This window comes from Ammospiza caudacuta, chromosome 9 (assembly GCF_027887145.1).
Source record: "Ammospiza caudacuta isolate bAmmCau1 chromosome 9, bAmmCau1.pri, whole genome shotgun sequence".
In the NCBI taxonomy this organism is placed as follows: Eukaryota; Metazoa; Chordata; class Aves; order Passeriformes; family Passerellidae; genus Ammospiza; species Ammospiza caudacuta.
The window spans coordinates 15,335,493-15,357,807 of record NC_080601.1 but is presented as its reverse complement, the minus strand read 5'-3'; the positions used below and the strand labels follow the sequence as shown (position 1 = coordinate 15,357,807).

Here is a 22,315-nt window from a genome sequence, read left to right as displayed (position 1 = left end):
GCATTCTTCAGAGCAGTCCAGATGTGTGGCTTTAACGAGATGCTGCCCATTGCATTTGTTAGGTGATAGAAGCAAATACCAGGCAAAATCAGTGGGTTGGGTAACATCTCTCTACTCTTACTCTAATGGGTCTACTTGAAAAACTTGGAGCTATAATGAATCTAGAGACTTCTACCCTTTGTGTCTCTGTTTGCTGTCAGTCAGTTTTGTAAGGTTTCTGTATGTTTCTTCTGAAATTCTTGCAAAGAAGTAGATGAAAAAACCCCTTTCTATATTGAAATTATGAGGAAGTCTCCCCTTTCAGAAAGGGTGTGTGATATCTTCCCACTGTGCTGGGTACGGCTGTTAGGCTCTGTTCTAAAGCTGTGCTGAAATGTTAGTAACAGGTTAAGGAGAAGTGTGAAAAGGCTCTCTGGTGTCAAAAGTATTAGATCATGGTGGGAACAGGGAAGGCTGGTTCTGCTGCTTGTGTCATGGTACATCAGGGCACACTGAGCTGTATCATCAAATGGTGCAGGAGCACCACGTAATTGGAGACACACGTCACACAGCTGATTTCCAGAAAGCCATTAGCATTTCTCCCCTCTTTCCTTCCAGAAGGCTTGTGAATTGCTGCCTAGCAATGCTTTTTAGTGCCTACCCAGCCATTCAGAGAGATATGCTAAAAGTTGTAATTGCTGTGTGTTTGTGTTGATATTTTCTTGCTCAGATTGGAAACAAGCAAGCCCATTTCTTTCATCACTCAGCAGCTAGGTTTTTGGTAGCTTGCAATTCAGAAGAAAATAGAATTCTTTGTATATTTACATAACTGTTTTTAAGCGCTGAAGTGTTTGAACTAATTCTTCTGCTCTTCAATGTTGTTGTTGCAAACTCATGTAAATGCTAAGCAGTCCTAAACATGTCATTTTTAGTATATTTTGGACTGGCTACCAAGGACTGGTATGAAATTACAGCTGAAAAGATTTTAATAAAAGGAAAAATGCTTCCCATTTTTTTTCATTTGCATGTGCTTACAAAACTGCCCACAGTAGTTTCATATAAATTTCATTCTTGAAGAACTTTGAAAATTAGAAGTATTCTTATGAAGAGTGCATTTATTTAGAATATACTGGTTTTTTGTATTCTATATAAGTGTTACAGACGTTTTAGCAGCTAAATGTGAAATAACAAGGCTAAAGGGGAAAAAGACCTTTTCCTTAAAAAGACATTTGATGGGGCTCAAGTTTTACAGTTTATTGGTTGAATGGTCCATCAGTATTATGTTAGTAGCTACATTTTTTGTATCTATTTTTCTGAGGCCTATAGCCACAAGTTCTTTGTCTGCTTTTGTGCTCAGTCTGTTGGAATATTCCTCTGCTAGACTAAAGTACGTTTAGGAAAAACTGACAGCAGACCAGCTTTCCTGGCTCCTCTAGTCCATTTAGAGACTTGTCAGTCAACATTCCTGCTCATTAGATCCTGCATCCTGGTAGGGAAGCTGCAAGGGAAGGAGCAAAGAGGCAATTTGCTGGAAGCACTTCTGGTGGGGAGGGGAAAGAGAGCACCTTCTTGTTTGCAGTATTTGGCTGGTTTGTTTATCTGACAGGGCTCCAGTGGGTGGAACATAACCCATCATGTTGTGAGATGGATTGGTAAAATTGTGGCAGCTTCACTTTGCCCATTCCCAGTTCTGCTGCTTTACTGCAGCACCTGTCCTTGCGGGCTGGGGTGTTACTACTCTTAATATTAGTTGTGTTAGTATCCTTAGAATTTCCATTTCAACATGGAAAGTGCACATTTTAAACTCAGGCAGAAAACCTCCACGACCCATAGAATTTACTATAATTTAATTCTTTCCTGTGCAACAAATTATCTGGCCTGTGGTTTAAAATTCTTTGGACAAATAAGGATGAATATTTGAAAATTCTGTAAGTGGAGTCCATGTCACCTTGGTGTCAGATGAGCATAGGAAGTCCTTTTTGTCAGCAGCTGGGTCAAGCTCTGCAGTGAAAGTGTGACACAGCTGGTGATATCTCTGACTTCTGTCCTGCCATTTCTGGATCTTCCTTCTAACATACTTGCTGTTTGAGTTGCTGCTATTGTGTGCAACAGCAAATCCATAGAGGTATGCCTTAGTTTGCAGGTAAGTTTTTTATCATTTATAAAGCAGGTGTTTTCAAATGAGTTATAGTGGCCAAAGTGCTGTTAATACCAAGAGCCTTCAGCTGTGCAGACCTCTGCCATCATCTCCTGAAGGAAAAGTCTTTTCTCTGGTGGTGTTCACTCCTTCTTGCCTCTGTGCAGTAACACGTTGTATGTGGGCAGGTCACACAGCAGGTGCTGTGGGCAGTTTTGTAATTGAAAAACTGTCTGGGGAAGCATTTTTCCTTTTGATTTGCAAATATCTCAGTAATGCCTTGCTCGCTGGTAGGACCTGTGAGAATATGTCATGAGAATTTTACATCTTCCACATGGTAGCAGTTTGTGTAGTCACCTTGAGATTTTATCTCTGCATAGATTAAGAGATTAAAATAATAAAGATTAAATCAGTTGATTAAAAGTGCTATAAAAAGCTCTGTAAGTAAGTAAATTACTCAAATGAGTAAAAAAAATGAATTGCAAAGTATGTCCAACAAATGTGCTGCTGTTCAACAGGATATACTGAAGACAAGCAGATATTTTTCAAAATCAGTGAATTTATTCTTCTGAAATTTAGAAAATTAATAAATGTATCTATATTAATTAATTTTTAAAATTTGATTCGGTACATATATCAGAGGAGTTGGTGCTTTTTTTTCCCCCCTTGCCATCAACTCACTTTATACTTTTAGATGGTGTTACTTGTTTTTAAAGAAGGCACTATTGACAATAATTTTCCAGTAAAGGGATGATGTAATACTTCTTTAATGTCCTTGAAACACCTTGGTAAGGTAAGAACTGCATGAAAGGAAACCACTGACCCAAACTTTTCATGAGGTGATATGTACCTAAAATTATTAGATGGTTTACAACTCAGAAGTATTTATGTAGACATCCCACTTTGCCGAGTCCTTCATCTCATCTTCTACTAAAACACATTATGAAAGTAAATGTTTTTACCTTGCAGCAGGTAAGCAAGTCTAGAACAAATAAGCCTATTTTTATCAATAAAAGCCATTACAAATTTATGTAAATATTATTGTAATAATGAAACATTATTCTAATAGTGCAGTGGTATTGTAACAGAAAAAGTATGGCCGCTGCTTGGTGAAAATTAGCTCTTTGATACTTTGAGATATTTATTTAGGACTGAAACTACTGACTGAAAATCACAAGGAAGTTTGAGAAGAAAGCTCTTGTATCATTGCAATGCCTGCTGGAGTGAAGTGGAATGCTGCTAAGGCTGCAGAAGCCTGAGGGTTGTTGCTGTAGTCACACAGAGAGACATCTCATGCTGGCACGGTGTAATAGGGAGATACTAATGGAAAATGGGTTGTTTCATTTGCCAAGAAGAGCAAGTGAACTGGTTAGGCAAACTGATTTCATAATTCTGTTGAGCTGTAATTACAAATCTAAAAAGAGACTGGAGCCTTGCATGACTGAGCATGGCCTTGGAGAAAGAGCAAACAGTTGTACCTTTGTCTTGTGACTTTTATCCTATAAAATCAGTTTGTGAGTGCTTCAGGAAAATACTTCTGACCCCTCTGATGATGTGGAATCTTTGTAAACCATACTATTTCCACTGCTTTCAGCTGACATGATAGTAGTGCAGGTGCTGGGGGTAAGGAAGGTGCAAAGCCTGCACCAGCAATCAGGAGATGAACATGAAGACATACTGCCATTAGTCTGCCCCATTTCCATCTTGAGTCACATCTGATCACAGCCTTTAGGCCCCCAAGAAACAGTTTCCTGCTGAGCAGGGGAGGGTGGGTGGAACAGTAGGTTGTGACTAAAGGAGTTTAATTTGCTGCATGTTCCCTTACTTAACATAAAGTTTTACCAAAGTATATCATAAATACAGTGCAGTTACATAGATTGAAAGGAAGACAATGTTGCAGTTCTGATCAGCAGCTAAGGAATGATTCTTGTTTCAACTCTTCTGGCTTCTGTGTATAGTTCTTGAGGCTCAGATGTTAAGTCCATTCCTTACCCTTGTGTAAAACTAATTGACAAGCCAAGGTTGCAGTATCCTTCCTTTGCTCCAGCACATGCATATAGGTGTGCAGTCATCCTCACAAAACTCATGGTACAGGAGATCCAGGCAGCAGAACAGGATTGCTCAATTACCAGGTATTCACCTTTTCTGCAATCAGTACTGAATTATACACACACTTTATACTAAGTGTATCAGAGAAGCATCAATTAAAATCTGCATCAATATAGATTTTGTTTCCTTACAGTTCACAACTGAACAGCTTGGGGTTTTTTCAGTTCAGTGATGCTCATATTTTTTATTTCTTCGTTTTCTCATTTGTTTAGCATGTGGTCTTGCAGAGTAATTTCTTGATGTTAAAACATCTGATAGAGGTGCTGGTCATTGCTCACTATGTGTTTAGTTTTGAAAAAGAAGTTGCAAAGGACAAAGGGGGCAAAGGTGACTCTGTTCTGTTTTTCATAAGTAGGAATGGCTAACATGGTCTTAATCTCTCTCTTAGTATATCTAGTGCCTCTCAAAATGTGAGCCTAATAAAATATTTATAAAGCCTCCAATGGAACGAGCCATGTAAGTGCAAGATAATTCTATTAATTAGGGATCTCTCAATCTCACAAACACAAAATTGGGAGGGGGGATTATCTGAATGCAAAGTGCACAGCTTGAGCCTTTTAATTTTTTGCAAAATAAAACAGTCTTTGGTATTGAAAAGGACTGTAGAGAATTGAACTATCTATACTCATATCCAGATAAACAAAAATCACACTCCCAAAAGACAGTGAAGAGCTCAATTCTCCCCTCTATCCTCATGAAAAAGACCATTTGTTTTGAATATTGATTGCAGATGAGTTTTTAATATATTGAGTATGGCTGCTTATGGATAGGGCAAGGTGTGCATAATCACTATTGACAGTAAAAAAAACAAAGATGGAGAAACCACCTCTTTCAGGTCATGTCTTGGGTAGTGTTGTCCTGTGCCTGTACCTGAGCTTTCTGGCAGCCAGTGGTGGATGGGGATCTGAAGCAGAGGCCTTTGCGTAGGAGGGGAGACAGGCTCATGGTTGGGCTCATTCACAGAGCTTGCTCAGGGTTTGGAGTAATAAGGGCTCAATCAATGTATTAAAGCAAATGGCTCTCACTGATTTGCAGGTCTCATGGCACTGAGTGAGCCATCAAATTCAGGTCTGGCAGCAGTTACCTGTGCACTGAGTAACAGAGAGACCAGCTCTGTGTCCCTGTGGTTGTGCTCTGTCCAGGGTGTCTGAGCAGGAATCCTATTTACAGTCCTGAGAGGTGATTGGTTTTCCTTTGGGAGCTGAGTGCCCTTTGCCCCACGAGCAGGAGCACAGTGGTTCTGCTCCCAGTGGTTTCAGTTGAAGGGCATGTAACCTCTGCCAGTTCTCTCTGCCCTTTCTCTTCCAGGTGCTGCTCTTCCCTACTCCCCTATTTACCCCTCTTCAGCACATTAGTGCACTTTCATTACACATGACATGTCTGGATGGAGCATTAAAATGGACAAAATGTAGTCTGAATTGCCTGGCAGAATCTGCCAAAGCACCTGGCCACCAAATCCCAGCTCAAGGGTCAGAGTGAGATACTCCGGAGATACACCATACTCTTTTGTAACACCAGAGTTAGAAAAGTACTGTAGACATGGAATCAGCTCCATCACCACAAGGGAAGCAAGTCAGCTCCTTCACCACACATTATCAATCAGTTTAGCTCCAAAGGAATTATAGGTCCTGTATTTATAGTTTTGAGTATACCTACTTTTATATATCAATTTTGATAGATGCTTTTCTGGTTTTGTTATTAAATTCATAGAATTACAACCATATGAGATTTTTAATTTCCACTGTTGTCAAGAAAGGCTTGAAAACCTGCATGCTTGCAGCTGAAAATAGCAAGCAGTTCATGTGAACCTCAGAGTTGTACGCAGGCATTTCAAATGTATACAAAATTTATGTCATACAGAGTATCTGGCCTCATCATCTGGAAGAGATGGGCTTTATGCTGGGTTTTATATACCTTGGAATTCTTGACCTGTTGGAAAGTTTTGAGAGCATAGAGATGAACCTGTTGTCTAAACTTGACTGAAGTCTCAGCATTACCTCAAGAGTAAATATGCACAGTATCAGAACACTAAAAATCCGTTTCCTTTTGGCACCTTTCTTTGCATGCATTATGTTTATGTAAAATAATGAGGAATATTAATAACAAAATATTTATCTGGCTTGAAATTATTAAAAGTACAGTTATTTTTTTTTTAAGGAGGGTGTTGTGAGGCAGGAGGAGTGTTTATGATGTGAACTTAACTATGTCATCCTCTTACATTGATGATACAGCTCCACCTTTGGGAGAAGTTTCGCCATGCGTTTAATCCAAAGCTGCTGCTGAGAGCGGAGTCTTGGTACCTTCCCAGCCCTACCTTTTGTTTGCTGCCACTTTCTTTGAGTCAGCTCTAATGATTGTGTGGCCACATAAGGGATCTCACTGTGAGTGGTGACTGAAAGTCTGCATTTGGGAGGTTAGATCACAGTCAGAACAGCAAGTGTGGTCTGAGGCACTGAGAATGCTGGAAGTGCATGTTTGGGCAAGCAAGCTCACAGCAACAACCTGCCATAAGACTAAGCATCACCAACAAATGTGTCCTAGGATTTAGGTCAGCTTCAGACTAGTGTTGGTATGGAAAAATGCTGTGCTGTAACACGTGCTCATTCCCATGGGCTTCTGAAGGGCTTCCCCTGGAGGTTTAATATTATCTCACACTGCTGCTGCCTCCCCTGCTGGGGCTAAGGTTCAAGGACCTGCCCTGCCTGCCATCCTGGAGGGCCAGGGCAGCTCAGATTGTTAGTGCAGAATGGGGCTAATTCACCACGCAGGCAGGCCTGTGTCCTCCTGCGCTGGGCAGGGAAGAAGGCAGAGGGAGGCAGGAGCTTTCCAGGGCTGGCAGCCCCCAGTGCTTGTGGAACAGCTGCCCAGAGTTTCTGTCCTGCAGGAGAACAGCTGCCTCCTGGATTCACTCTCCCCAGCTGATGGACCAGAATGTTTGCCAAGCGTGCAGTCTTGCCACATGGTGTGCAGGAAAGGGTTAATTTCAGAGCAAAGAAAAGGCTACCTACATCTCTCTGTGCTCTCTTTTTCTGTGCACTGAAAAGCTCCCTGTGTTGCCAGTGTTTTGTGCCGCTGATGTAAAATTCCCAGACTCGTTGATTAGTGAAGCTAGACAGTAGACAGGGTCCAAGTGGCTAACCATGTGAGAAATTCAGTGACTGTAGGCTACTGTTAATTAACCTAGAATCTACAACATGGCATAATGTCTGTGTGATAAGTTATATTATCTTCAGCAGTTCAATTAAATCAAGGAGTGAGACACAGAGCAGACGTAACTCGGCAAAACAAACAGACAACTTGAGTCGGCCTTCATAATTTGCTGCGACATCACATAAATAAATGCAATAACTTGTTTAGCATAGTTAAACAGTTTGCTGCTCAAAAACTTACTGCATGACATCTCATTTTGAATAGGTTAAATTGTGGCAAATTAGGTCTCTGCCTTCAGTCTGATGTGTTCCACAGAAAAGAGGGAAAAAACTCTCCACTAGAGATGTCATTTGTAAATTGAAATTCAACATTTTTTTTTCTATAGCAGCAAAGAGGAACATATGGATTTCATGTTTAAATGATTCATTTTCCATACCATTGCCATCACATTAGCATTTCTTGATGTGATATAATATTAAACCTCTGTAATTGTTCTTAATTTTGACTGATATTCTTGCATTGCTTACTAGACTGTTCTAAGGTACACAAGTGTAGAGAAGGGTTGTAGTCTTCTATATTTAGAGAAGATAAGGCCATCATCATTGCCATGTTTCAATGTGGGTAATTGGTTTCAGTCTCCAAAATCATATTGAATCTTGGGTTGCAGGAAATGCTTTCACCCACTTTTCACCCACCCAGAGAGTACTCAGTTGTGCTTTAGTATCCTTCTAAAGCTTTAGTATCCTTCTATATAATAAGATCTTTATTATATATACCTTTTTAACTCATAAGGGCCTGAATTCGCATGTGAAATGAAGCTTATATTTTTGTGCCCATTGCAGAGTTTTTATTGTATATCAAGACTTTCTGATCACTGTTTGATTGGAAGGGAGTAACAATTTCAATGGGTGGCTGTGTTCTGAAACGTTGGGACCAAAAATTGCCACATGTCAGCTGTTGTATGTAACTCTAAACACTGGCATTGTTGCCCTCACCCCAGGAGATGACAGAGCTGTAAACCATGGAGTGGGCACACAGACAGTTGCAGTGGAATCTGGTGAACTTGGATCCTGCTGTACCTGCATCCTCTGCCTGTATGTCCACACAAATTTACAAAGGTGCTCTGTTCTTTAGGTAAATAGAGCGTTTAAGCCAGAGGTGATCACGAGCAGCAGTAGATGTTCCCATCTTCCCTGGAATCCAGCTCTAATGTCAGCAATCCTCAGAAAAGGGCTTTGCAGTACAGTTCACTCTTCTTTGGAGATAGTAAAATGGATAGCAAAGTCTTCTGCTGTTCTCTCTATCCCCCTACACCAGACTGTTAATTGAGTAGCTACAAAGAGCAAGAGATCCCTTGCAAGATCAAATATGACTCTGAGACTCAGACTCTCTCTTCAGAGCATCACCTGGTGATCCCCACAATACTGATATGCTCACATGCATCAAGTATTCCTGTGATTTCTGTTCTATTCAGGCTAAGAGAATATTAGATTTGGGGTATTATAAATGATTAGACTGAAAATCTTCTAAGTTTTTTCAATTATAGAAATTGTCATGTTTCACTAATAGTTTTCTGAAAAGCAAATAATACTGAAAGCAATCTGGTAAATAACTGTTTCATTCAGTTCATTTGCTTTGTTCATTTTTTGCTTCAGATTTTATTCATACAAACCCTTTCCACTTGCTGAAAACATCATTGCTTGCAAGCATGGTGCTGTTAGGTGGCCCTTCACTAGCAGCTTTGAAGATACCCCAAGATGTGTTTTATCCAGATCTGGTTCATTGTCACGTTTGTCTAAACCAGCTCCTAAAGAGGTGGATTTTTTTCCCTTGTTTACAAGAAGCACAGTTTCAGACAAGACTCCTCAGATATATGCCTTGCTTCTTCAGAATGCTGCCAATAATTTCAGTTGAAGAGGATAGAGCCATGCATGTAAAATGCTTCACAACAAAGCTGATGGATGAATCTGGCATAAGCTTTGGTTTGTACTTCTGTTCTTGGATTGAGAACTGAGAATATCTCTTTATTTCCTGCTCGATGAGTATGGCAGATATAAAATTCTTCTCAGGCAGGCTTTTTGTTGTGAGGATGTGAATGACATTGGAGCTTTTTGCTCCACATACAGTGTTTAAGTTGTCAATAAATAAAAATCACAGCAGGCATTTGGAATGTTTTCTTATGTAACTGAGGGAAGGAATTGCACCTGCCTTCATGCTTTGGTTCGTACTGGATGTTCTGTTTGTTTTCTACAAAAGTAGCCTTAGCCTTTAAATGTGAAAAACTGGAGGAGAACCTCAATTTAAAATTATTTAGAAAGTCAGAAATCTGTGAGAAATATGTTCCAGACAGAATTCTGTGCAACATTGCAAGAAATGTCCTCAGGACCAGCTTTTATCTCATCCCATAAACTACTCAAATCCATTGCACAGAGGCAGGACCCACTGGTATTCTGACTTTTTCCTGTGTTTTGTTTGGAGATTTTAGTCTATGATGGAACTAACAGAATTGATGATCTTGCCCAGTGAGTTTCTAACCAAGTTTCAGTGGGGCAGTTGCATTTAGGAAGTCAGGATTCAGTATCCCCTCTGTATTTATGTGGGTTCTGATAGTGTCCTCAGGGATGAGTTCTGATGCAGTGAAGTAACTTGCTGGAGGGTTGCAGAACAAACAGTTAAAACCAAGTCATTGAGGTCACAACTACCTTGGCACAGGCAAGTAAAAGTAGCCTTTTCTGCCATAGCAAAGTGCAAGTTTAGTACATGTTGAAACTTTAGGGAAAAAATACTGCTTTTCAGTGGTGTTATGATAAGTACAAATAACCCTTATGTGGTGCTACACTGAAAATACAGCATGTGGATAAGGGTGTGCCCTGCTTTCTATCTGTTAGCCTGTATCTAAAAAAATTGTTCTCACTCAGGTACAGTGTGTTTCTCAATGGTGAATTTCATTGTAAGCTTTAGCAGATGATGTGTGTGTCTGGCAAGCAGCAACACTGGTGGGAATAAATATCATGTAGGTCTTACTTGGGTTTTTGATTAGTGGCTCTCAATTCATTTCCTTTCCCACAAGGAGAGAAGAGTTACTAAAAACTATTTCACATACAAAATTGCATAGGTTTCAGTGAATTGTTCTTTATGTTGTTTCTGTGGTTTTGGTTGGGGTTATTTTTTCCCTTCTGAGAGATCTGTGACCCAAGTCCTATCAGTACAGTAGGCATTCAGCACTTTGTTCACCAGCTCATGTGCCTCTCTTGCCTTCTGGAAATAGTGTATTTGATATTAGCAGAGCTTACACATGCTGTTGTAGAGAGGTTTGAAGCAACTTCTGTTTCCCCTGCAGATCAAAGTGGCCTGTGGAAGGAGCTGTATTCACTCAGAGATTTGGTGTCAGGCAGTCACTTCTCTGGTGGTTTAAGTGAAGAGTTCAAAAAGGAATCCTTTCCCCTTTTACTTGGAAGATTCATAACCCAAACTACTGGCTCTGTTTATGGGATTTTTTTTTTACACGAAGCCTTACAATATGGCTTCTTACATGTACTCACTTGGATTCTTGCCTTTCATCTGTATACACATTCATTTGACTCCTCCACCAATAATTATATGATCAGCCAGAGATGTAATTCTGAAACACAGCCTAGGTAAAGCTCTCACTGGTTGTTAGTGTGAGCTGTACCCCTGTTGGTAGAGCAGAGGTAGAAACCCACTTTGCACAATGCCTGTCTGCTTTTTCAAATTCTGCTATTGTTTTAACAATCCATGCCCTGCATGTCAGTCATCCCTTGTTAGAACAAGGCTTCTGACCAAGAGCATTCATTGAATAAGAATTATCTAATGGAATGTGGTCCAAAAGCTCACAGACTGGGAACTCCTGAAAACCTGCCATAGCAGGAATTTTGTTTTTCCCTTCATTTGTCATGATGTTAATATATGCAGCTACTCAGACATGAGGGGATGAAGGGAGAAAAAATAGGTTGTGAACATTATAGTTGATCCAGATGCTTAGAGATTAGCATTCATGTTTTCCCAAATTATGCAACTGATTTAAAAGTAGTGATATATTTTAAAAATTATGCCCCTGAGATTTGTGCCTCCCAGATAAAACACTCATATCATTTTCATATTTTTCTCAGCAATTCCAAGAATTATAAAACCACTACTTAAAAAAACCCAACAATTCCTAAATGCTCTTTATTCTTGTTGTTTCTGGAGTTTTCAATGACGCATCTGCTGTCACCAGAACTGGAGAATTTAGTAACAATATCACTGTTGTAAATTGAATTCCTTCTTTTCTGTGCCATCCCTCTCCTTCAGCTAAAATTTTGGAATACTTTGGCAATGTAGACAGTGAGGGATGACAGTGTGAACAATAGTATAGGTAAGTTTACTAAGTGACTCTAAAATCAGGACTTCCTATTGTTCAGTAATAAGGCAGAAATTAATGTGGTAGTCAAGAATAAAAAATCTGTTGCTGATGCAAATTTCAAAACAAAATCAGATTTATTTTTTTTCCCCTTTCAAAATCCTGCCACCCTCTTCAGGAGAGGTAGGATTCCCCTCTGAAATGTCTGCCTGCCTTCTGTGCATGTGGAAGCATTTTCAGTTAAGAAATAACCCTCAGTTTTTCATGATCCTGAAGCTGATCACCCTAATTGCTCATAATGATGTCACAAGCAGTGATGCCAAGGTTCCTGGAAGGGATTGGTACAGTGAGTGTGCTTCTCCCTGGCACTGGCATTTCTGAGTCTGTCACATTTGCCTCATTGGCCAGCAGCAAAGATTGAAATCTTGATTATTGGAAGGTGCTGTGCTGCCGTGTCCCAACAGTGGGGCATAAACACACCTCAAAGACGTTGAACCCGAGACTAAAAGTTCCCTTAATTTGGGCTCAGACAATTTGGGTTTCCAAGTGGAATCCACTATGATTTGCAGGTGGGAGAAGTGGTGCTGTGGAGAGAGAGTTTGGGGAGCTCTGGTGTTTCAGCTACAGCTTGTCTCTAACTCAAGTCATGTCAGAGAATGGTGTAAGCATTAATAAGAATGAAGCAGGATTTTCTGCATTCACTGTGCAGTTGAAAGTCTTGCTTTTGAATTATGTGCTGTTCCTAGTTGCCAGACTTTGCAATAAAGTGATGTAGAAAGGAATATGTCAGCCCTCATGTATGTTATTTACCATGTTGCTTTGCCTTCCCTTTCCAGCATTTACAGAACCCAGCAAACTTCCATAATGCAGCAACAGAGCTCCTGGACTGGTGTGGAGACCCCAGAGCCTTCCAGAGACCGTTTGAGCAGAGCCTGATGGGCTGTTTGACGGTATGTCCACCCTACTGTGGCTCCAGTTCTGTTTTATTCTCTGTTCACTCTCTCGTACCAAGGGAACTTGATTTTCAGAATCTGCTTTTTAAGGGAATTTTTGTCATTTTACCTTTAATACATAAAGCCAGACCCTAAGACCTGTTTATTTGACTCCATTGCTTAACAGGAAGCAAAATGCAATAAGAAGAAGTTGGAGCATAAGAGGGCTAAAATTTTTAGTTAGATTACTTACAAATGCACAGGCTGGATTATTTGTTACACACATACAGTATTATCTCATGATGTGAAATTGCTAATGTTCTTACAGAGTGATGAACTTTCCAGGTATTTATTTTCCTTTGGCATTTTTGGTAGGGCTGAAGGACCACTTGCCTTTTATTCTATGTATGCTGTGCTTCCAGCTAAACAGTGTTTCTGACATGCCTGTTTAGCTTACTTTGTTACATGAATTGACTGCAGGTCTCATCCTGACATACTAATTCCAACAATTCCATTGATTTCAGTGCTTTTCTTTTCATTCACTTTTCATTAAGACCACTGTAGTTCCTAAAGCAACTTCATTATAATGCATTAAAATATATATTTTTCTATACATTTTGGTTTTGAAACTTTTGTTTTCTAGCACCAGCAGTCCAGAACTTTTATGCAGAGTTAAGACTTTAGATTAATTAAATTCTGACTGAGCAGAAGGATTAAAAGTCTCACTGCAATTTGCCAAGCAAGATGATCTAAACAAATAGTCACAAAAGAAACAGAAATTCTGAAATTATTAATGAAGGGACTATCATTTTATTTGTTGTGGGGCAGAAGTGCAATGTGTAGCTGGTATACATGAAACAGACATTAAGACTGAAATTTAGTTGCTTGAAATCCAAATGTTAAGGAATGGCTCCATCTTAGTGTGCTCCAGTGTATAGCATCCCTCAGATTTGTATGTCAGAAAGTTGGAATAAATCCAGTTATAATAGGAGATGCATATAATCTTCTGGTCAGAGAAAAAATAAAATAAAAGAAGTTAAAAATGGTAAAGTCCAAAGACAGACTATTTAACAATCCTGTTTGAAGTAAAAGTTATCAGTAGCATCAATTATGAGAAAATGCACATAATGTCCAATTGACCATAACTATATTTTATTTAGGCTTTTTAAAAACTTTGCTAGCATTTTTCAGGGTAGCTTTTGGGAAAGCAGATATTCACCTCAGGTATAACTGGGCAATCTGTGCACAGTATTTCCCTGCAGCCCTTGCTGGAACATTGTGAGTCTGACCTGCGACTTCCTTGCTGTTTAAATCTTTTCTTTCTACATGAGCAGATCTTCAGCCCTGCCCAAGTGAAGGGTCAAAATAAGGTCTGACTGCCAGTGATTCATTCTCCTCACAGTGTACAGAAAGTGGGCAGGAAATGTTCCATGAAAACTGGTGAGGTAAAACACAATACGTGTTTTTCAGTGTGTTGAAATAAAAATACTGTTTTTCTTCTGTCAAGGATGAAGTAAAATAACCAGTATTACCATCTAAGTACTGTTAATATTTGAACCACATGTATTACTTTGCTTCATACTTCTCCCTGAAATCTGAACAGGATGGCATGCCCCTTTCCAAGCTTGTTGTGGGAGAGAATTATCTGCAGTGTAGGACTGACTGGCAGCAGCATCTTTATCATGTGTTGTAATTTCATTACATTCCTGACAAGGAAATAACGCAGGAACTTAACCAGGTGGCTTGTTCTGTGTTTGATAAATACACAGGGTTTGCAGAATGCCTATAAAGTGCAATGAAGATGTTTCTTGTTCTTAATTTTAAAATCCCTCTAAGAAAGATATTCTTTAATTTCTTGTTGTGTACATCCCTCTCCCTCTTCCTGCTTCCCTTTAAACAGACTTAACATCATGGTTGTATCCCAAGAGGTTTGTACTTCCTGTATCATCTTCATACATTAGCAGTACAGTGGGCAAGGTCTCTCTTTTAAATTTTTTTTCTCCTTATATGTATATTTTTTCTATTTAAGCTTACTCATACATAATTTCTTTCTAATTAATATGTTCTGTTTCATAATTTAGCAAACATGGATTTTTCATTTACTTACAGTAAAAGGGGTTTGTCTACTTTTAACAAACATGATGGAACTTTAGTCTGTTTTCAGAGAAATTATTCAGAAAGTTGCAAATAAGTCAAAGGTAGCTGAAATAATGGAATATCATGAGTAGATTTAACACTAGATTGCATAGCTTCATGTTCTGTGCTATCAGGAGCCTATTTTTGTTAATGCTGATAAGGTTTACCAGTTCTTACTTCTTTGTGAGGATTATGCTAAAAGAAAAATGAAAAATGAGTATGAAAGTATTCAATCACTGAAACAGGATTACTGTTTTGTTTTGCTAGCCTTTAAAATGACCTTCAATGGTCAAGTCCCTGCAAATTTCCATATTTTTAGATACACTTTTTTAAAGAAAGGGATCTCTACCATCATTGCAACATTTGAGCTGTGTGGTTCTTTAAGGCATTTAATTTGGAAAGTCTACAAATACTAAAAATGCTTGCTTGCTCATAAAGCCTCCCCTCTGTAGTATTGAGAATGATTTTTGTTATTTTTATGGCATTCTGTTCCATTAACTCTCTGACCAGGGAAAAAGTGGTGTATGCTAAGCTGTTCTGGAACCATCAAGGGATATGAAATGATCATGTCCTACAAGTGGTAACACGACATATACTAATCTGAATTGAAACTTCTGAGGATGGCATGAATGCAGAAAGGCAGGCTCTCTCAGGAATGTGCAAACAGTCATTCACACACTGCAGAGCTGAAATGCATCAGATGTAATGAGAGAGCAGCAAAACAGATCTGTTGTGGTATGAATAGCCAGCTGAACAGGTTATCACAGATCAGCAAAACATAGGTGTAATAGGTATAACAGATCCTTTGCATCATGTAGGTCCTATGTACAGTCTTTTGTAAAAATTAACCAATAAGATTTAATCTGATTAATAAAGGACAAATATGCTCACAGTCTTGAAATAAGGCTTTAATTTAAGAAGTGGTTCTTAGAAGTAGTTCTGTTTACCTGACACGCTGTTTTTGTGTTGGGACTGTCAGTAATGTCTGGTAACTGGATAAACACCTGGATGTTTGTATTCCTGCTGCCTGTCTTAGAATACATGCAGAAGAATGATCTTAGAAATACTCTGCCTTGTCAGTAGCAGAGGAGCTTCCAGCTTCATTTATGGAATTACTGGTTTTGATAATAATATGTAGAAAATATATATAGAATAATATACAGAATAGCCTGTTGCAGAGGGTTTTCTTAAATTGTAATACCAGCACTTAGAGAAATCTTGGTGACTTGAAAATTTCATTAGTTTGCTAGACAGCAATTGTTGAGCAACGACATGTATAATACGTGTCTAGTGTTTGTCTTGCCTTGGTGATTTTTCTTTTGTAAAATCTGTGCACAGTATGCAAACTGGCTATTTGTAGTAGATAGTTTTTCCACATCAGCAGTACTTTGTAATTCTGAAGTTACATTTGCTACTGTGGGCTCCAGTGACATTGTGTGCAACATAAAAGGAATGGTTTTCTTATTTATAGAAGAAACTCAGTATTTGATACAACAGGTAAATTTTGCCAGAGAGGTACCTAATAAGGTATGTAAACTTCATTTCGGTAGTCAAATACTTCATATAACAGATACTTTAAATGATTACTCATTTAGAGTTTAAATAATTTCCTTTTGTGATGAAAAAAGCAGGCTAATGCTGCCAAGGCCTATGAACAAAACTGGGTTATTTCTGTGCAGTGCAAACAGTCAAATAGAAAAGGATACATAGGTAAACCAATTACTTGTGCCATAAATAGAAAATATTTTTGCATTAACTAAGCCCCAAAATCTGTGCCTCTTCTGACCAAAATGTCATGCAAGTGCATCATGTTGCTATGTTCAAACAGTTCTGACAGACACTAATTCTAGAGCTTAACTTTTTGTGCTTACCCATTACAGAAAATCACTAAAGTGAGTGGGTACTAAAAATTTATAAAGAATGCTCATTTCAACAGATAAATAATAAGTCAGGGGTAAAGGGGTAAGCTTTGGATCTGTTTTATTTCTTGCAAACTACAGGCTGTGGAAAGGTTCCCTTAAACAGCTTTTACAGAGCTCATGCAAACAAATTATGATCTTTCTCAGAGACAATAAAATTTTTTCTAACTTGCCAAGAAAAGCTAGGTGCTCTTTTTCAACAGTAGTTATTTTCAAATCAAATAGACAGTCTGTAGGCCAGAAACTGAATTATAATTGAAATCATTGATTCTATAAATTATTGAAATGGCAATGGATATGGTATTCTTTTGTATATAATACTACTTCTACAAACCAGGCAAAGCTGTGTTTTATTAGGATTGAAAAAAATTCTTACTCTAGTACTAGAATATATTATGGCCAGGTTGATAGTCTTGATAAATTTAAGCATTTAATTCTCTAAAAATGTACTGTATATGGAATTACCTTACAGTCTTCTGAAATAAACAGCTTCAGTTACTACACAGCAGTTTAAAAAAATTACCCTATTTTGGCCAAATCAGATATCTGTCCAAGCAGAGAAATCCAAGTACTTTAATCACTCACAGGTTAACTTTTCTCCTAACCGTTTCCCAATCCATGTGGATACTAAAAGTCATGTTTAACAGTAAGGTTGAGCAAAAAGTTACACCACAATTGAATTATATCTCTGTGTATGGGATACAAAAGCAAAATATTGCTCAAAAGTTTTTCAGGAAAGAATGCTTCAGAGTAGACTGCAGTACAAATAACTTCCAGTCAGCATTTGGCCCAAGCTGTTTTGTTCATTTCTGCCCCTTCTCAGGGGCAGTGTAGTTTCATCCCATGGTCTGCTCTTGCCAAGCAGTTTAACATGTAAATGATCTTATTGAAGCTTTGGGTTATATTTGTGTTTGTGCTGCAGCAAAAATGGAAATGAGAAGACAGCCGAGAGCAAAACGGACAAATTTACAGACTTGTCTTCAGCAAAGGACCGTAAAGGCACTGCCTTGTTCTCTTGCTGTGCTTCAGCTTTACAAGGCACCAAGTTTATTGTTCTTTAGGGCTCTTCAGTGTGTGCAATCAAGAAATAAAAGAGTGAGAGAGGCAAAGCTGTGTGCAGTTACTCTGTGGCTGTACCTGGGGGCTTCATCTGAGAAATTAAAATCCATCACTGCAATGATTTTGGACAGTAGGAGGAATTTAGGTAAGCAGGATGTGCTTACCTGAGCTGGCTCCTGGTAAATCACTGAATGTAAGAGCTTCTGTGGGGAAGCTTTTGTCTCTAACCACTGTGGTTGGGATCTGAGTTTCTCTTTACATCCAAGAGATGCAAAGACTTCCTACCTCAGGTTGTCCACAAAAAGCTATGCCAAAATAGTAATTGAAATAGTAATCAAAAATGCCTTCCCTCCAAATCTTAATGTTCTAGATTTTCCTCTCCAAATACTGGGTCCACCTCCGTCATCAGACGTGGGAAACTTACCTGTGTTTGTGAAAGAATATTTCTCTTTAAATTGCAACAAGCAAATAAACAAAACACAAAGCTGTAGTCCTAGCTGTACTTCATCTAAAGGTTATGGATTTCATTTAAATTTTGTGTTCTGCTTATAGTTCTTACTACATCTCTCTACTGCAGATAAGCGTTGCTGAAATTACAAGCATCAGTGATAAACTGATGGAAGTATCTGCTAAAAGTTCACATTCTGATGATACCAATACAATAATACAGTAATCTTTTGAATTGTGTTTCTCTTCAGAAAATCCTGGAATTGAGACTGTTGACATTATTTTAGATCATTTTAAGGAGAAAAAAGGCCTAACTGCTCTCAGTTTCATAACACAGAAATCTATTTTAGCTTGTCTGATATGGTATGAAGAGCATGATTGGTTAAAAAAAAGAGACATACATGTTAAAAAAAAAAAAAAAACAAAAAAACCCCACCCAAAAAACCAAAACAAAAACAACAAAAACAAAACAAACAAACAAAAAAAACGAAAAAGAAGAAAACAAAACTGAGAACTGAATAGTTTCAATAACAGGATGCCTCAGACTGCAAATGCAGCTAATGCTTGCCTGGATTCAAGGCAGAAAAGTACATAATCAAAAATCAACCTGTGCCATTCCAAAAATCAGATTTCTAATCAGATCAGGGTTTGAATGTGATTAATTAGGTGGAAGAGTTGGTTCAGCATATCTATACCCAGAAAATGGGAGGTTGCAGCTGCCCATGAGAGCCCTCGAAATGTTACATTTACTCTTTTTATCCAAGACTTCCAGAGCAAAAAGTTCACGTGGAAGAAATCCTGTTCCCATCATGCTCTCCAGGCATCTGTTGAACACAGAGCTGTGTGTTTGCAGAGCAGCACAGCACTCCAGGGCTGTGTACGTGCTGTACTGCCAGGGTACAGCCGGCAGGCACAGAACACTCTGCTTCCCAGCAGCTCTGAGTGCTACCAAATAACTCCGTGTTACTGCTTGTCCTTTTGCTTTGTGCTCTCCTGAAGCCCTTTTAACCTAAACTTTGGTAGGCTTGTCATGGGTTATCTAAAACTCATGGAGATCTCCTGCTCTCCAAAGTGAAGTGTTTCTGGAATTCCCTTGTCACTCTGTATGAGCAGTGTGTGTTTGATGCAAATCACTGTTCAGAGTGTGCCAGGACTCAGGTGGCAGCAGTACTGCAGTGACCCAGTGATCAGCTGCTTTAATTACAGCACAATCCCTGCCTCTTTTCCTCTGGGACAATTTTCAGCAGAGAGGGTTGAGAATAGGGACCTTCTCTTCGATGTTTGGGGTGGTTAGAGACATGCAGAGAGGAAGAGGATGTACAGGAGGAGATACCCTTACTCTGCATGAGTTATGTCACCATTGCAGGAAGCATCACAAAGTACATGGCAGGCATACTGGCTTGTCTTACTTTGCAAATATGGCCTTTATCCACCTTATCGAGTGGGAAATAATGTTTAAGAAACCTCTTAATTTGAATACAAGGACTCTGTAAAGTCTCTTATATTTGCAGAACCTACTTAATGTCTGTTTTCAAGCATCAAAGGCAAGAAACTATTTAATGTTATATATAACTTCCCTGACTTGCTTTGATTGTCTCTATTGTTGAGGCAGCCCTTCTGCAACTGGAGTGTAAGAGTCTCATCAGATCAGGACTTCAGATCACAGATTTCTTCCTCCTTTTCCTACCCTTTTTTTTTTTTTTTTCTGTTTCAGGCAGATCACTATTCATGTTGCAGAATTCCTCAATTTGCTTCCTGTTTATCTGATCTTTGTGTGTTACTGAGGGGGGAAAATTACCATCTACATTGCAGAATTCTAATTACAAAATTTCTGCTGTAGTCTTCAAACTGCATTCAGATAATTTCAAGTATGCACAAGTGGCTGAACACGGAGCCGTCTGAACTAGCAATCAGCTGGCATTTTTAGTTTTGAGCAACCAGCAAATTGAATTGGTAAAATTCATTCTGATGCCAGCAGGGGGGAGTGCTCTTGACTGCTGCTAGTTAAGAGTTTCATTGAAAGTGCAACATAATGGGAAGGGAGTTTAGGAATAAGCAGTCGTGTAGCTCTCTTGATTAACAGGGCTGTTAGGTTGAGAGCCACATTGTTCCAGTACTTCGTGGGGTGATGACAAGCAGGGCAGGGACTGAAGCTCCGTGGTGAAGCTCCTTAGCCTTGCAAAAGGAGAAAGGAGGCGGGGGGAGGAGGGAGAACTACTGAAGGTAAATTCAGCAAAGAAAAGATGCTGGTAGCCATATTTGTCTGCTTTTCATGTAATTAAAACCTCACTCTCATCATTTTCTCCTCACTGTCAATGACCCTGAGAGTTCAGACATCTGGATCTCTGCAGAGCTGAGTCACAGACAGTGAATGCAATGTCGCCTTTTTGAAAGCTGTTTATCTGAATTATTCAGATTAAAGATTTCAGAGGTTTGAAGTGATCAGATTTTCTTACTGGCATTTGATATTATAATAATGTTTGTTTGCAGATAGGGTATATATTCCCTTAAAGACAGCTTAAAATAGCTGTTAGTGCCCTATCAAAATTTAAAATTTAGGTGTTGCAAGTGTGTTTAGGAAATAGGCTAGCTTTTATAAAGTCTAGCTGTCTGGAACGTTATTGTAAAATAACATAAAGAAATATTAGGTGTTGAACCTTGAGCTGGCCAAGCACCTCTCTCACCCATGATAAAGGATGGTGATCTCAGTTTATGGTTCTGGTACTGGAAATTATGTCTGTTGTTTTTTTCTTTAATACACTGCTTTTCAGTGGAATGCTATGTTATGTATGGCTAGGTCAAGTAAGATAAGTTCTTACAGCATTGCAGAATGAAGTCATGGTTGAACACATGGTACCAGCTACACACTGCCCGAGTTTTTGCTGATACACTGGATTTGAATTTGTAGCTAGAGAAAGAGTATGTTTGCAAATGATATCATGATACCCTAGCCATATCATTTAATGGATTATTGAAATTGTTGGCTTGATCCCATCTGATCTGCACGGGTACCTGAATAAGGCTGAAATCACAGAAGGTTTCAATAGTGCTAGAATTCCTGGGACAGAGTTCAGGCTGAGCTGGATGGCTCCAGTAGGCAGCAGGTGTCTGGAATCACTGAGGTTTGGCTTGGGACAGACCTAAGGGACCTTGCTCTCTACTCTTTTTCTCCAAGCCAGGATGTGATACAGATACAGTCTGGTCTACTATAAATCCTCTTACCCTCCAAAAGCCAGAGAATGATAGGTAGGTCTTTCCAGTGCCAGTTGGTTTTTAATACCTCAAACATTTTCCCAGTGAGAAGATGAATATCTGTTCCTAATTTTCTACTTAGGCATTTATTTTTTCTTTCTTTCTGATCTGTAGTATTTCATGTGTGACTTCGGTCTCATTTTTGCAACGTTTTTCCTGGTTATAATGGTAATTTTAAACTCTTACCCTCTCCTGTTAGGTGTTTGCAGACTCTTTTGCCTGTAAAACCACCTAGAGGTTTTTGCAGTTTACTCTGTCGTTGTCCAGGTCAGGACTAAGTATATAGAAATTACCTGTAACAAGCACAAGTTATAATTTGACAAAAGACTAGTAATTAATAATATGAGTGAAATGTATACTTCTGTCATCTGGGCTATATTCCCTTGTTACAATAGATAATGTCAAAAGACATATTAAAGATATGGTAACTTGTGATGTACTCATGATGATGTTCTGTATTGCTCACCTAGTACTTCTTTAATACCTGTTTTTGTTGTCTCTCTGGATATATGTACTTCCTGTGAGTCACCTTTTACAATCTTAAAACCAGATTTGGTACATCTCCAAGCTGTCTGTCTTGAATGAATTTCTGAAGATAATCATTAGCAGTTACACTGTTTGTCCAGGTAAATTCCTTTGAGGCACTCAAAGGTAAATTTCACCAGGATCTGCTGACCTGAATATATTAAACTTACCAAATGTCTTGTAGCTATTTCTTTGTGTTCTGTGGATCGTGCTCCTATAATGCATTTGTCATCTTGTTTCTGAGAATTCTCAGTGTCTGTTTAAAAAGCCAGGGGTCCCTTGCATACAGAGGAAAGTTTGACAAGTACCA

General features: G+C 38.9%; 1 protein-coding gene across 1 annotated transcript in view; it reads left to right on the top strand.

Annotated features, from left to right (window-relative positions):
- ZMIZ1 (zinc finger MIZ-type containing 1) overlaps nucleotides 1–22,315 on the top strand; it is a 337,399-nt gene that overhangs the window by 186,540 nt on the left and 128,544 nt on the right. The window contains exon 5 of the mRNA XM_058810416.1: nucleotides 12,572–12,685. Within this exon, the coding sequence (XP_058666399.1) occupies nucleotides 12,572–12,685 (114 nt within the window). The remainder of the gene's footprint in view (nucleotides 1–12,571; nucleotides 12,686–22,315) is intronic.